Source organism: Gopherus flavomarginatus, chromosome 3, assembly GCF_025201925.1.
Source record: "Gopherus flavomarginatus isolate rGopFla2 chromosome 3, rGopFla2.mat.asm, whole genome shotgun sequence".
In the NCBI taxonomy this organism is placed as follows: domain Eukaryota; kingdom Metazoa; phylum Chordata; order Testudines; family Testudinidae; genus Gopherus; species Gopherus flavomarginatus.
Genome location: NC_066619.1, coordinates 72,096,418 through 72,113,332, shown reverse-complemented (window position 1 = coordinate 72,113,332; position 16,915 = coordinate 72,096,418). Strand labels below are relative to the sequence as shown.

Here is a 16,915-nt window from a genome sequence, read left to right as displayed (position 1 = left end):
TTCCCCCCGGGACCCTCTGCCCCTTATCCAACCCCTCCACTCCCCACCCCCTTACCATACTCAGAGTAGCATGTCTGGCAGCTGCACTGCCCGGCTGGAACCAGCCATTCTGATGCCCTGCCTGGCAGGCGCTTGCAGCCCCGCCACCAAGAGCACTGGCAGCACGGTGAGCTGCGGGGGGGGGAGCAGAGGAGGGGCCAGGGACTAGCCTCCCTGGCCGGGAGGTCAAGAGCCGGGCAGGGCGGTCCTGTGGGCCATAGTTTGCCCACCTCTGCTCTAGCCAGAGTTCTTGTACTGGGGGCCAGAATCTTCTTTCTTACTATAAACTGGGGAGACGACAACATTGTGATTGTCTCTCATACATATTGGTAGGTAGGGGAAGTTCAGCAACCAGAGAGATGAAAAATGACTAAATCTTTTATTTTAATTAGGATTTTTGGAGGATTTTTTTTTTTTTCAGTGTTTGGGGGTGGTAATACTGATATTAACCCAGGTACAGCCTGCAATAGCCACATGTAAAATGGCCACTTCTAGCTTCAGCCGCTTCTCCTTCCCAAATTTAAAGGGTCTGCTACCAAAAAGGCATGCCATAAGAGAGTGGATCCACAGTGGGGAAGATCAATGATAACTAAGCAGTCAGAAAGGAGAAGCTCCAGCAGAGGGGGGTGATTTCCTACCTTTTTTTTTTTTTTTTTTTTTAAACTAGTAGTGATCCAGGTGGAGGACAGTCAGGTTTTTCAGACTTGACAGTCTGGTATGTTTGAAATAGTTGTCCTTTTATTTTCATGTAGACGTACTTGGATTTCTTTTGTATCTTGCTTAAAATGTACTGCTATGTTACATGGGAATTGTCCCAAAGCGCTTTTTGAGACTATTTCACACTTTAACAGGTGTTACCATAAGAAAAGTATTCCTGGTAGGAGACCTCAGGTTTTCTTTTAAAATATCCCGTTGTTCCACCTATAGAATTCATCTTCCATCTTTAAACTATATGTATTTCATTCTTCTAATCATTATTCCTAAATCACTTTCTTATATTTATTTACATAATCATTTTAATTGCTATTTTCTGAATTGCTTCTGAATTATCAACAGTTCTCTAGTGTTAGAGAACTGAACACAGTATTCTAGGTCTGATCTCACCAGTGTTTTATAAGAACTTGTCTACATAGTGCTTTAGTCCACACCAGAGGGATGTAGTAAATTTTAGTCCACCTTAGTGTGTCACAAACTAAGTGGTTTGCATGGACTCTGCTGTTGTGCTCTAAAAGTTCCCAAGTGCACGTTAACTATGTTACAGCACAGTAAATTTATTTTGGTAGACAATGATTAGGTTCAGCACGAGCATATTGTTAAAACTTTATTCACATCTGCTGAGACTGCATCTAGAACACGGAGTTCTAGAATACTGTGTGCAAGTCTGGTCTCCCATGTTTAAGAAAGATGAATTCAAACTGATACAGGTGCAGAGAAGGGCCACTAGAATTATTCGAGGAAAGGAAAACCTACCTTATGAGAAGAGACTCAAGGATCTTGGCCTGTTTAGCCTAACAAAAAGAAGGCTGAGGGGAGATATGATTGCTCTCTATAATTATGGAGTAAAAAATACCGGGGATACCATCAATATGTTGAGGCTCAAAATTAGGTGAAGGGTTCTAATCACCAGAGGAGTGAAGTTCTGGAACAGCTTCTAAGGGGAGCAGTAGGGACAAAAAAACTAAATGGCTTCAGACTGAGCTTGATAAGTTTTTGGAAGGGATAGTATGATGGGTCTGTGGCCCACCGGCGACTGCCAGTAGCAAAAATCCCCAACGGCTGGAGATGGGACTCTATATGGGGAGGGCTCTTAGTTATTATAGAGAATTCTTTTCCAGGTATCTGCCTGGTGGGTCTTGCCCACATGCTCAGGGTTTAACTGATTGCCATATCTGGGGTTGGGAAGGAATTTTCCCTCAGATCAGATTGGCAGAGACGGGGGCGGGGGTGGGGAGGGAGATATTTACATCTTCCTCTGCAGCATGGGGCATGAGTCACTTGCAGGTTTAAATTACTGAAACTTGAAGTCTTTAAACCATTATTTGAGGACTTCAGTAACTCAGCCAGGGCCTAGGAGTTTATTTACAGGAGTGGGTGAGTGAGGTTCTGCAGTCTGAAATGTGCCGGTCAGACTAGATTAGGGGTTCTCAAACTTCATTGCGCCGCGACTCCCTTCTGACAACAAAAAATACTATACAACCCCAGGAGCCTGAGTCCGCCCAAGTCCCACCACCCCAGGTAGGAAAGGGGTTAAAGCTGAAGCCTAAAGGCTTCAGACCCAGTTGGGGGCCTGTAACCTGAATCCCACCGCCCAGAGCTGAATTGCTCTGGCTTTGGCTTCGGCCCTGGGCAGTAGGGCTGGGGCTTTGGCCCCGAGCTCCTGCAAGCTTAAGCCATCCCTGGCAACCCCATTAAAATGGGATCCTGACCCCACAGTTTGAGAACCACTGGACTAGATGATCATGATGATCCTGTCTGACCTTAAAGTCTATGAGTCTAACTTCTGTTGATGAGAAAGACAAGCTCTGGAGCTTACACAGAGCTCTCCTTCAGGTCTGGGCAAAGCACTCAAAGTGCCACAGCTAAATACAGATTGTTAAGCCTAAGTAGTTAATACATATTTAATGGGATCATTCTAGGTGACCTGTCCAGTAAACACCTCTCCAGTCACAGGGAGGGAAAAGAGGAGGGGGAAAATCTGGGTGTGGTTGTGAGTTAGTGAGTTACAGATTGTTATAATAAGCCATAAATACAGTGTCTCTATTCAGTCCATGATTTTTAGTATCTAGCAAAGTTATGAATTTAAGCTCCCATGCTCATCTTTTGAAGGTGTTGCGCAGGTTTCCTTTGAGGACGAGGATTGAGAGGTCAAATATAGACTGATCGCTTTGTGAAAGATGATGATGTGTTTTTTCTTTTATTATTTTTCTCTGAGAGTTCATTTGAGAGCATAGTGATTGTCTCATTTCACTCACATAGTCGTTACTTGGGCATTTAATGCACTGGATGAGGTACTCCATATGTTATGATAGTGTGTGGACTGATGGATCTTGAAAGGTATGTCACCCAGACACCCCGAAAGAACCTGCTTCAATACAGAAATAAACCTCCCTCCCCGACTGCACGCCCCTATTTGTCACCTAGCACCTCACATTGGAGCCCATATAAGGTTTCATTAAACATATACAACCCATATTCAATGGGGACCACATCCTGAAAAAAGTCTTTCCAGACCCCCTCTTCTGGCCTTCATACAACCCTCCAAACTCTCGTAGTTCATCATCAGAAGCGAATTCTCCACAGACCAGGACACACCAACTCAAAACAGCACCAGACTCTGCCAGAACAACAGATCCAAAATCTGTAGACATATCTCCACTGCTACAATGATCAACACCCCCACAACAAGCCTTTCAAGATCCAGGGGTTAGACACATTGCTATCACAACATGTGGTGTACCTCATCCAGTGCGCTAAAGAAAGGTTCCAAACATTCCTGGCAATTACAGACTGGTAAGCCTATTTTTAGTACCAGGCAAATTGGCTGAAACTATAGTAAAGAACAGAATTATCAGACACACAGAGGAAAACAATACATTGGGGAAAAGTTAATAGCTTTTGAAAAGGGAAATCATGCCTCACCACCTATTAGAATTCAGTGATCCAGTGCTTAGCCAGAGACTTCTACCAGTTCAATGGTTTGACTCTCTTTATAACTTTGGCAGCACAATGTACTGCTTAATATTTTATTTATTTAATTTACATTATTTTAACAGCTTGTAGTAAGTTTAGACTTAACATAGGTTGTCAATTTCGAATTTAATTTTAAATAGGTTTATTTGTAAAATGAAAAATATTTAATTGAAATCTAAACATCCAATTTAAATAAAAAATCAGATCAAAATTAAAAATTTGATTTTTTTATCCATTCTGGCCTTGGCTCTGTTATATTAGAAACCTGGTTCTATTCCAATTACTGCCTGAAATAATCTTGTGCAAGTTATCTTATCTGAAATGGGTGAATAATAGTTATCCCTCAAGGTAGCAGTTTGAGACCCTGGCTCATAGTACGGGTTGTGAAATGCAGTTGGTGGAAGACCCTGGACTAGAACTCATAACCGCTGATCTTGCAGGTTAGTGCACCTACTAGAGTACAGGGCATTGCATGGGTGCACGCGCGCGCGCACACACACACATACACACACTCCTGAAATCTGTTCCAATAGTCAAGCTTTTATCATCGCTGTGCTGATTGGCTAGCAATAGCTCTGATTCTGAACAACAGTGACTAATCATTTGCAAAAGTAGTCAGCTGTTGGCTGCAACTGATGACTTGTCTGGGCAAAAATGAATTATTACTTCACAATGCCCCGTGCCCATTTTATTTTTTTGAGGGTCAAACACTGCAGGTACACTCCCGTTCTGAAGATACCAAAAGAATAAATGTTTGTTTTACTGTATTTCACCACAGATACAAAAAGAATAGAAACAGAAAACAAAGGATACTGGATGAACAAAAAAATTGGGTCCAATCACTAGAATAAAACAAATGAAGCTGAATTTTGCTGCTGCTGAATCACAAAGAAAAATACTAGCCTGCCAAATCCCTAACAGCTGCAATTACTTATGTTGCATAAAAAAAACAGTGTAAAGCTTGATGAAAATAATCTCTGGGTAAAATAAATCCTTTTATCTTCTGTCTACAGCAATCAATATTTTCCAATGAAAACACACTTCTCCTACTACAAATTACGAATAATAAGTTGGTAGTGTTTGTACCTGTACAGTAAATTAAAACAACAAAGTAAAATATTTAAGGAAGGCACTTACAGCAAAATGGCTTTTAAAAAAAATTATCTATATGCAAATTTACATTTGTACCTGCCAACCAAAACTGTTCATCTTTCGAGGTGCCCTCACTCAAAAATGTACTGAGAACAGAACAGGTAGATGGCTCCTAAACTCAGTATAAGCATTTCATTCCACAGAAAATATATGTAAAATGGGTCTTATAAGGCAGAAGTGGCACTGCCACCTCTGTAAGTAAAGTTTCCTGACACTTTTCATTATAATACCCCGTTTTCACTGGCTTATAAAACTTTGCCAGATTTTAACCTTTTGGACTGAAATTTTCTATTTTGGCTGTCTCCTTCAGGCTGAATTTTTTTGGTATGATATATTATCCAAGCTTATACTACTAGTATCTATTGGTCTGAGATTCTACAAGGATAGAAGCCTTATATATGCCATAAAGATGTCAACCTAATGGCACAACAAATCATTGCTTATTTATATTACAGTAGCATCTAAAGACCACAACAAAGTTGGGCTCCACTATAGTAGGCACTGTAAAGTAACATAATATATGTCCCAAAGAGCTTTAAATGTTATTGTTTTCAGTAAAAACAATAATGATTTCACTGTTACTGACACTCTCACCACCACCAGGTGGTCACATATATTTCCTGCCCCTAAAAGCAGCCCTTTCTGAAGTTGCATTGATGTGATATGCTGCCATGGCCTATTTGTGTATTAAAGAGTCTCCAAATACTCACTGGCAAGATAACTCAAGTTTAAACAAATATGGTCCTTAATTCCCTAGCTGTGTCCAAGTGCTATTAGCGTTTCTAAAGATGGGTGGGTATTACACATTGTACTACAATCCTTCAGCAGAACAGGGGGAGGCCTTGTCTACACAAGACATAACAATTAGTGATATAGAAGCTGAGTGTTTGACACTGTGTGTAATATTTCCATGCTAGCACTGCTTTACCCAACTCTGGTGGGGTGGCTATAATATTTGACAGCAAGATACCATCTCTCTCAGCTAGCGAACCTCCTGAGTCTGTTGGCAGAACCTCCCTCTCTTTCCCCTCCCATGCCCTCTTTAGCCCCTGAGTTTCTGAAATGCTCAGCCATGGTTCCCATATCACCCTGTAGCAGCTCTGCAGATCCTCAATTGGTGATCCAGCTGTGGATGACTAGCTATGACTGCTATCTCTTCTCTTAGAATATTTTCTCATTCCAGCCTTGCTCCCCCATGCATGCTGCTCTCCAGTAGCATCACCACACAGCTGGAGATGAGCTGTTACTGGAACGTGGATATTTCAGAGGGGTTATTGCATGGCAGAAGGCCTGTGCAGGGACATCACCGAAGGTAGGGTGCAGGGGCAGGGCCTATTTGTTGAACTGCTTAATTTGCCTGCTGAGGGAGCTGTCAGCTCTGATAAAACTATACTGAATGTGCTAGTGTGCTGCATCCACACTGGCAGGAAAAAATCAATTAAGCCTCAGTTATTCGAGGCTTTCCCCCTACAAGCTATCAAGGTAACATCAATTGACCATGGACTCCCTATCGATTGAACACTTTTGGACATGTACACAAGGTATATTTCGGTCATGAGGGATAGTACCATTGATTGCTCTCTCTCTTTCTGAGACCAAGCCAGGGTTAAGAACAGATTTTTAGATGCAGATTTACTGTAAAAATCAGATCTTTAAAATAAAGCTCACTCATTTTGTTCAACACAGCAGTCTGAAAATTAATGTGTCAAGGATTATGTTTTTCTAATAATAAAAAAGGTATCATATTTAAAGAAAACACCATACACTAAAAAGGTTATTTCTGGGTTTCCCTCCCATCACTAGTAAGCATCTTACTAGAAAGTGACATCATTTGCGACATGGAACATGGAAGTGTGAGGGACAGTAAACTAATCTTCTCGAAATAAAGATGAACTGCAATGTTTTTTTTTCTTCTACATCAAAAGTGGGGAAAAACCCTCTAAATGTCACACAACAAGAGTGTATCTCTGAACTGAAAGCAATCTATTACAAAAAAAAATCACACCAAAACCACCAGTGAAGTTGTATAAGAGAAAGAACCAGATATTTCAAACAAAATAAAGATTTATGATGCAGTTTTTAAAAAAAGAAAACAAAACCTATTTGTAGTTTAAATAAGCTCTATTGGTCTCTAGGGAAATCTGAACTGACTCCCATTATGGCAATGCTGCTGTATTGTTTCTTCTTTGCTCTAGAGTAAAGAATGTTAATTAATAGTAAATAAAAAGATATTTTACATTACATTGCTGGAATCGCTGGTTTAAGTCAATGTCAGAGCAACACAGGAAGAGGAAAAAAGGAAACATAATTCAATACTGGGAATTCTCAAGCTATTAGCTTTGCAAGTTTGCAAGGCCAAGCATGCAAGAGCTACGAAATGAGAGAATTAAGGTTGCTTTGCAACTTTAATTAATTCCCCTTGTGAGTATGCACTGTGATAGTCTTGCCCAAAATCAGCACATGGAAAGTCTATGGAAGAGCTGAGCTGGAACCCAGCTCTCCGGGATCCTCATTCTTTGCCTTACATGCACAGAGAATATCCTCTCTCTTCTTGCAACTCTCTACCTCATTCTCTACCTTGTGTACTAAAGTAGGCAGAGGTCCTACAGAACAAACAGTAAAGAATTAAGTAATTAAATTAATTAAAACTGTATTATAATATTTAAGGACAGGGGGCCAAATTAAGTTTGCCCTAATTCTGACATTTTCTAACTTTTCAGTCCTGACTATCCAACCTTAACATTCAACTGAGAGAGAAATTCCATCATGGGGAACTATATTGATCCATCACATGGGACATCAGTGGGGTTGGAATCCAAGACCTTTTAAAGCACAAATCTCTTCCAATTGAGCTAAATGAGTAAGTAGTAGCAGTAGGAAGCTGTTGTCCTCTCTGTCAGTGATTCACAACCAGGGGTACATATACCCTGGGAGTACTCAGAGGTCTTCCAAGGGGTACATCAACTCATCTAGATATTTGCCTAGTTTTACAACAGGCTACATAAAAAGCACTAGCGAAGTCAGTCAGTACAAACTAAAATGTCATACAATGACTTGTTTATACTGCTCTATATACTATACACTGAAATGTAAGTACAATATTTATATTCCAATTGATTTATTTTATAATTACATGGTAAAAATGAGAAAGAAAGCAATTTTTCAGTAACAGTGTGCTGTGACTCAGACTCAGACTCAGACTCTAGGACTGGAAGGGACCTCGAGAGGTCATCGAGTCCAGTCCCCTGCCCTCATGGCAGGACCAAATACTGTCTAGACCATCCCTAATAGACATTTATCTAACCTACTCTTAAATATCTCCAGAGATGGAGATTCCACAACTTCCCTAGGCAATCTATTCCAGTGTTTAACAACCCTAACAGTTAGGAACTTTTTCCTAATGTCCAACCTAAATCTCCCCTAAATCTCCTAAATCTTGTTTTTTATGTCTGATTTTGTAAGCAAATAGTTTTTAAGTGAGGTGAAACTTGGGGGTACACAAGACAAGCTAGATTCGTGAAAGGGATACTTAGTCTGGAAAGGTTGAGAGCCAGATGTGACACTCTTTGTGGTTTACAAAACAATTTGTTAGACAGAAAAGTAATGTTAGAGATCAGGAATCCTGGTTTCTATTCCTAGCTATAGAGGGAATGTGGTCTAATACACTGGCTCTCAACCTTTCCAGACTACTGTAACTTCTTTCAGGCTTCATGTTTTTAAAGCCCAGCTTGATAAAGCCCTGGCTGGGATGATTTAGTTGGTGTTGGTCCTGCTTTGAGCAGGGGATTGGACTAGATAGCCTCCTGAGGTCTCTTCCAACCCTGATATTCTATGATTCTAAATCAGGGTTCTATTTCCAGCTCTGCCAGAAGTGACCTAGTATAATCTCTCAGTTAACATTATTTGTAAAATGGAAGAAAGATACTTGTCTGCCTCCTAAGGTAGGACTATGAGGGCTTGCTCAATAATAAGGGTTGTAAAGTGCACAGAATTAATATTAGTCAGTGAAACAACTGAGACTAGAACTCATGGTCATCTCCCCTTGGGTTCCAGCACAGTACACCTTTCCATGTGGCTTCTGTGTTCCTCCTATCAATCTTTAGCTTTGTGCATTCTACATAGGAGACTTAGTGTGACTGGGAGAATGCTCAATACATTTGCCATGAAGACAGATCAGTGAAGCTAGAGCATGCTAAGTACAGTGGCATGTTTGAAGTTTTTAGCAATAAGCCTGTAACACAGTGGCTCTCAAATTTTTGTACTGCTGACCCCTTTCACATAGCAAGCCTCTGAGTGCGACCCCCCTTATAAATTAAAAACATTTTTTATATATTTAACACCATTATAACTGCTGCAGGCAAAGTGGGATTTGGGGTGGAGGTTGTCAGCTCACGATTCCCCATGTTATAAGCTCATGACCCCTCATGTTATAACCTTATGACCCCGAAGGGTCCCAACACCCAGTTTGAGAACCCCTGCTCTAACAAGCTCTACTGAGCATGTGCAAATAGTCATTTTCAGACGTTTTAGTAACTCATCCAAATCTGGGAAGATTTTCATGGGGACAGCAAAAGGCATTTTGCCCCAGTACTACTCTAGTCAAATTTCAAGTTTCTGTTCCAAAGTAAGGAAGTGCTGGAAGCACTGAAAGAAATGGTTACAAATTAAAACGAACACCCCACCATCACACATAAACCAAAAATTCCTTGCCACTAGAAAAAAATATCACCCCCTCCATTTCATTCTCTAAAATGGTTGAACCATTGCCACCGAAACTCAAAGTTAGCCTGAGGCATAAAGCAAGCAGGGAAAATTTTTAAAGTATGACTAAGTTATAAGCCACTGTAAACTGTGGCTTATAATGGAAAGTGTTAGACAACCTTAATTACAGTCATTGCTATTATCTCCTCCTATAATGTCAAATTTCAAGGTTCTGTTAGTTATTCTCTGAAAAACAGTCAGAACTCTTTTTATATTAGAAAAACGCTAGTTTTTATCCTCAATTCCAAAATGGCAAAAATTTTCTTGAACTTAAAAACATAATTTTGGACACAGGCCAACTATGGAAAATTTCAGCCCCAGTGGTGAATGTTTGGGTAAGATACAAGTATGTAAAATGGGCTCATAATGGAAACTGATTTACAACTTAACTACACTGATTGCTACTGGTGACCACTATAATAGAATTTGGCATGCAATAGCACAGGAATCCCATCATCTTTATTTATATATCAGCATTTTCCTGAAGTGTGATATAAGACTTCTAAAATAAAGTCTGACACAAACTGGATAAGTATTCACCCTTTTCCCAGCTGTACTTCTCAGAAAATTAACAAACCATGTAGCGCCTCATCAGATCTCTAAATTTAGAAAGAGAATTACTATACTCTTGTCAGATATATTAGGAAAACAACACGGCAAATCCTTTGATCAAATAGTTTGGCTATAATAGTTACTTGCTAAATCTCAGTCCAACTTTTCTAAGGCATTGCAGTCTTGTCTCTTTATTGAATTCTTGAACCTGGATTTTTAACTGAAATATTGGTACTCACCAGACCTGTAGAGCAGCAGTAACCCAGGCTGCTCTCTGCATCTCTAGCTTTAGCTCATTTGAAATACACTGAAGTAATGTTATTAAAATGTACTGCCAAGGAAGACAGAAGGCTATAACTGCAATTCCCACTGACTAATTCATAAAGCTACAATGGTTGAGAAAGCAAGAGGCACCCATTTTCTTGGCTGAAGCAATAGAACAGTAGTCCTCACAGCAAAACTAATATTTCTTCCTCTCCCGCAAAGATAAGACTAGGAAAAGAAAGACTATAGCAGAGGAACCAACATCAAGATACACTGTAATTACAACATGTCATTTGTTGAGCCAAAATATTCTAGCCCACCCAGTTCATTCTATTAAGTGTTGTAGGATTTACTTTTTGCTTTGTTTAAAACCTACAAACACACACGCGCACGTTCTCTAAGCAAAAAAAGGCAAATGCTCACTAACCTCTGCTTCAGCTGCTTGTGACTGCAAGAGCTGTCGTATACGAAGTATGTCCTTCTCTATTTGCTGAATTCTTGCCACTCTTACCTAAAAATGAATAAATTTTCAAATTTATAGTTTTTTTAAAAAATAAATATTTACTGTGGAAAATGACAATGTGAAAAAAGAGTTTATGGCAAAAACTGTTGACTAGAAAACAACAACTTTATTAGCGTGATAATTTCAGTAACTGTGCATACCCATGAAAAGAGGCATACATGAAAATACTTTACACAACATAATGGTCAGCTGGATTTTTACTACAACTGACATTAATTGGGATCTATTCTTAAACTGACATACTATATAAACTATCAAAGTATGGTAAGAGACACATTAGCCAGAATATACTTCCCCCTCCCTAAACAGTTTCCTCCCGCTTCATTGCTGTATCGTGTAGTCTTGAGAAAGTTACTTCACCTGTCTTAGAAGCACTGTTTGTACAATATGGATAAAACTAAATACATAGCTATCCTATAGAGGTGTTGTGAAGATTTACATTTGCAGAGTGTTTTCAGCCTGTAAAACGTTGAATAACTTCCATGTATTACTTATTAGCCATTCTTTGGTCAAACAATGTGTACTACTACAATCCTGTATTAGCCCTATCACAATTACTTTCACATTACTGAAAACTGACTTCAGAAACACCAATTTGCATAATCAAAGACAGTAAGACAGTGTTAAATACAGAAGTCTTGCTAAGTAGTAACAATAGGAAACTAGGTAAAAAAATACACAAACTTCAAAAGAACTCAAGAGTAACAGTCTGATATTAATGGATACTAAAACCAGATCTCTCTCATAGTTTTAGGGTTGAGAAAACATTTTCATCCTCTCAAAATGGGAGTTACATTATTATTTAAAGGTATTCTGTTGCAGCTAAAAAATGTCCAGTTTGTAAGTAATTAGCCTGTGACCAGTTGTGGGTGTCACATCATATTGTTACTCCACTCTGTATGATTTCTTACTGTGAGCACACAGAATACTGAAATATTTGGAAATATCTTTTTCTGACTGAAGCATTGTTGTAAATGTCCATATTCAGCTTACTCATAAGAAAGGAACTGGAACATTTGGAAGGACTGCCTGATCATTTTTCTGGTGCTTATGAATAAGGCTACACTTTAATTATGGGTATTTTTAGTAAGTCATGGACAGGTCATGGGCAGTAAACAAAAATTCACAGCCTGTGACCTGTCCATGACTTGTACAATATACCCTTAACTAAAACTAAATAGTTTCTACAGCAGTTTTAGCTCAGTATAGCTCTGTTTAAGTCCTTTCAATGAAGTTTTAGGTAAAATGTTATAATCTATAATCTTGTTTCTTGTTTTGAAACAATGAAATAGTTTTGAGTGTAGACTTCTTAAAAACCTAGTTTTACATACCTGTGCTTAATTTTAAGTTTTGCAAGCATTAGTGCCCCTTGCTTCCTAATATTTGATCTGTTTTTTTAAATGTATATGTGTGACACACCTCAAAGTAGCACCCTGGATCTCCCATATGTTTATGATATGTTTTGTACCATGCATGCTGTCATAAACAGATGGTTAACGGTTAATGTCTCTTTTACCTGTAAAGGGTTAAGAAGCTCAGTAAACCTAGCTGACACCTGACCAGAAGACCAATCGGGGGAAAAGATACTTTCAAATCTTGGTGGAGGGAAGTCTTCGTTTGTGCTGTTTGTTTTGTTTGTTGTTCGCTCTTGGGGCTAAGAGGGACCAGATGTGCAACCCAGGTTTCTCCAATCTTTCTGAAACAGTCTCTCATGTTCAAAATAGTAAGTACTAGCTAGAAAAGGCGGATTAGTCTTATGTTTGTTTTCTTAACCTGCAAATGTGTATTTTGCTGGAAGGAGTTTTACCTCTGTTTGCTGTACTTGGAATATCAGGCTAGGAGGGAGGGAGTCCCTCTAGGCTATATAAATCTGACTACCCTGTAAACATTTTCCATCCTAATTTTACAGAGCTAATTTTTACTTTTTCTTTTTTTAATTAAAAGCTTTCTTTTTTAAGAACCTGATTGATTTTTTCCCCCCTTGTTTATGACCCAGGGGGATTGGGTCTGAACTCACCAGGGATTGGTGGGGGGAAAAGAGAGGGGAAAGGTTAATTCCTCTCTGTTTTAAGATCCAAGCAGTTTGGATCAGTGGAGCCTCTCAGGGTAGCCAGGGAAGGGAAAGTCTGGGAGGGGGAAGGATGGGGGATGGTTTATTTCTCCTGGTTTTAAGACCCAAGAGGTTTGGGTCTGGGGTTCCCCAGGGAAGGTTTTGGGGGAACAGAAAGTGTGCCAAACACTATATTTTGGCTGGTGGCGGCGCTATCAGATCTAAGCTAGAAATTAAGCTTAGAAGTGTCCATGCAGGTCCCCACTTTTGGATGCTAAAGTTCAAACTGGGGGAAAAATACCTTGACACATGCTTTGTGAGGTATTATTTCAAAAGTCTTGATCTGTTGGACCGTAATATCCTGTTGAATTGTACGTACTATCATTGAATGTGAAGTTATGAAGTATTGCTATATGTGTTACTGAAATATGTTGTGAGGTTGGGAGATGCCCACAGCTGAAGCCTTTCAGTAGCAACGAAGGGGCAACTATCACTGGCCAGACAGGCGTCGATGGCCCATCAAGAATCCATTATCCCAAAGACTTCTTGAGGAGGGCACATACACAGTTATAGATGCCTTACCTGCCACATCACACCAAGAATCTTTCTAGCAACTGGAAGCAAGTATAAAAGAGGGACAGTGATATAATCACTTGGCCTCTCTCCTCTACACCTCAACACCTGGAAGGTTATCTGGAAGATAAAGACTTGGAACAGGGGCACTGGTCGCAGACTGGGAAGGGAATCCAGTCTGTGTAGTGAGAACTGTGAACAGCCTGTAACATCTATTAGGGTGAGAGACTGCTTGAATCAAACCTTACTTAGTCTGTAGAATTTAGACTGAGTTTATTCTGATGTAAGCAACTCTGATCTCTATGCCTGCTATATATAATGACTTAAAATCTATCTTTCTGTAGTTAATAAATCTGTTTTATATTTTACCTAAAACAGTGTGCGTTTGTTTGAAGTGCTTGGGGGAAACTCAGCTCAGATTACAAAAGCTGGCACATGTCCACTTTCCTTTGACAAAGTGGCGAACTAAATAATGAGCTTGCACTGTCCAATGACAGGTTTCAAAGTAGCAGCCGTGTTAGTCTGTATCCATAAAAAGAACAGGAGTACTTGTGGCACCTTAGAGACTAAAATTTATTTGAGCATAAGTTTTCGTGGGCTACAGCCCCACTTCATCAGATGCATGTAGTGGAAAATACAGTAGGAATATATATATATATACACGCACACACACACACACAGAGAACACGAAACAATGGGTGTTACTATACACCAGGGGTAGGCAACCTGCGGCACGCGAGGTGATTTTCAGTGGCACTCACGCTGCCTGGGTCCTGGCCACTGGTCCGGGGGGCTCTGCATTTTATTTTAATTTTAAATGAAGCTTCTTAAACATTTTAAAAACCTTATTCACTTTACATACAACAATAGTTTAGTTATATATTATAGACTTATAGAAAGACACCTTCTAAAAACATTAAAATGAATTACTGGCACGCGAAACCTTAAATTAGAGTAAATAAATGAAGACTCGGCACACCACTTTGGAAAGGTTGCCTACCCCTGCCATACACATTATAAGGAGAGTGATCAGTTGAGGTGAGCTATCATTAGCAGCAGAGAAAAAAAAGGTTAAGGAAGAAATGGGAAAGATCAGGCACAAAGAACAGATTATGAAAGACAGGTGGTTTTCCTTAACCTTTTTAGACCAAAAATGAAGAGTCCTCATGACATGCTCAGAATTTGTCCTTTTAAATCAGCCTTTATCTGATGAATTTGTGAACTCAGCTGAGTCTAGATACAAAACTCAACTATTCCACTGAAATCACACTAGGTATGAAAGAGTCAAGACACACGTACAAACTCAAATCAACTATAAGATCAAAGTTGGTATTTTTTTGTTTTCTTGGGTTTTTGTTTTTTGGTATAAAGTTCTCAGATGTTCAGAAAAACACGAGCAGAATTAAATTGCACCCTGGATCGTGAGATTAAATTTTGTTCCAAAATACTGAACATCTTATTTATAGACACTCACATTAATGTCTACTTAATATTTCCCCTTACTTTTACTATGGAAAAAATAGCATTAAAAATGTGACCAGAGAAGCACAAAAAATTGGGTTAGTAGCACTGGTTAATGCTGTACAAATTTTCTCACACAGAGCTTAGTTACTCTAGTATATCTATATCCTAATTTGTATTTCTTCCACTAGTTTGCTGGAAAAGAGAGAACATGGTTGTGTAAAGAGAAATCATGCCTCTCCAATCTATTAGAATTCTTTGAGGGGGTCAAACATGTGGACAAGGGTGATCCAGGGGATATAGTACACTTAAACTTTCAGAAAGCCTTTGACAAGGCCCCTCACCAAAGGCTTAAGGAAAGTAAGCAGTCATGGGAGAAGAGAGAAGGTCTTCTCATGGATCAGTAACTGGTTAAAAGATAGGAAACAATGGGTAGGAATAAATAAATTTCAGAATGGAGAAAGGTAAATAGTTGTGTTCCCCAGGGCTCTGTATTGGGACCTATATTGTTCAACATATTCATAAATGATCAAGAAAAAGGGGTAAATAGTGAGGTGGCAACATTTGTAGATGATATAAAATTACTCAAGATAGTTAAGACCAAAGCAGATTGTGAAGAGTTTCAAAGGGATCTCACAAGACTGGGTAACAAAATGGCAGATGAAATTCAAGGTTGATAAATGCAAAATAATGCACATTAGAAAACATAATCCCAATTATACATACAAAATTATGGGGTCTAGATTAGCTGTTACTTCTCAAGAAAGATCTTGGAGTCATTGTGGATAGTTCTCTGAAAATATCTGCTCAATGTGTAGCAGTAGTCAAAAAAGATAACAGAGTGTTAGGAACCATTAGGAAAGGGATAGATAAGACAGAAAATATCAATGCCTCTATAAATCCACGCTTTGAATACTGGGTTCAGATCTGGACACCCCATCTCAAAAAAGATACTCTGGAATTGAGAAAGATACAGAGAAGGATAACTAAAATGATGAGAGGTATGGAACAACTTCTGTCTGAGGAGAGATTAATAAGACTGGGCCTTTTCAGCTTGGAAAAGAGACCATTAAAGAGAGATATGACAGAGGTCTACAAAATCTTGACTGATGAGAAGAAAGTGAATAAGGAAATGTAATTTACTTTTTCACATAAAGCAAGAACTAAGTGTTACCCAAATGAAATTACTAGGCCGCAGGTTTAAAACAAACAAAAGGAAGCACTTCTTCACACACTGCACAGTCAACTTGTGGAACTCTTTGCCGGGGATGCTGCGAAGGCCAAAACTCGAACAGGGTTCAAAAAAGAACTAGATAAGTTCATGGAGGACAGCTCCATCAATGACTATTAGCCAGGATGAGCATAGATACAACACCATGCTCTGGGTGTCCCTGGCTTCTCTTCACCAGAAGCTAGGAGTGAACAACAGAGGATGAATCACTTCAGGATTGCCTGTTGTGTTCATTCTCTCTGAAGCTCCTGGCACTGGCCACTGTTGAAAGACAAGATACTGGGCTAGATGGACCATTGGTCTGACCCAGTATAGCCATTCTTATGTCTAGTCTTAGACACCTTTTGTGAAGTGACTAACCACTATGCCAAAATGAACAGTGGTTTTCTGATGTAGACAGACATCTAGTAGAGACCAGAGTATAATGAGACTTTTTTTTTCACTTGTAAGCAGGTTTTAATTGTGAGGAGATGAAAATGGAAATAACGCATTAATTTATTTGTAATGTTTGTAAGGGGCTTATCATATATCTCTAAGTGCATATACAAAAATACAACTAAAGAGCAACAACAAATTGATCCAATATCTAATAAAAGGACTCAACGAAGAACTGGAATGG

The 16,915-nt window shown here is 39.3% G+C and overlaps 1 protein-coding gene across 6 annotated transcripts in view; it reads right to left on the bottom strand.

The window, feature by feature from the left end:
* The window catches only part of APC (APC regulator of WNT signaling pathway), a 193,452-nt gene that overhangs the window by 56,450 nt on the left and 120,087 nt on the right, over positions 1 to 16,915 (bottom strand). For all 6 annotated transcript variants that reach the window (XM_050945539.1, XM_050945544.1, XM_050945540.1 and 3 more), the window contains one exon: positions 10,886 to 10,969. In XM_050945539.1, coding sequence (XP_050801496.1) covers positions 10,886 to 10,969 — 84 coding nt within the window. The remainder of the gene's footprint in view (positions 1 to 10,885; positions 10,970 to 16,915) is intronic.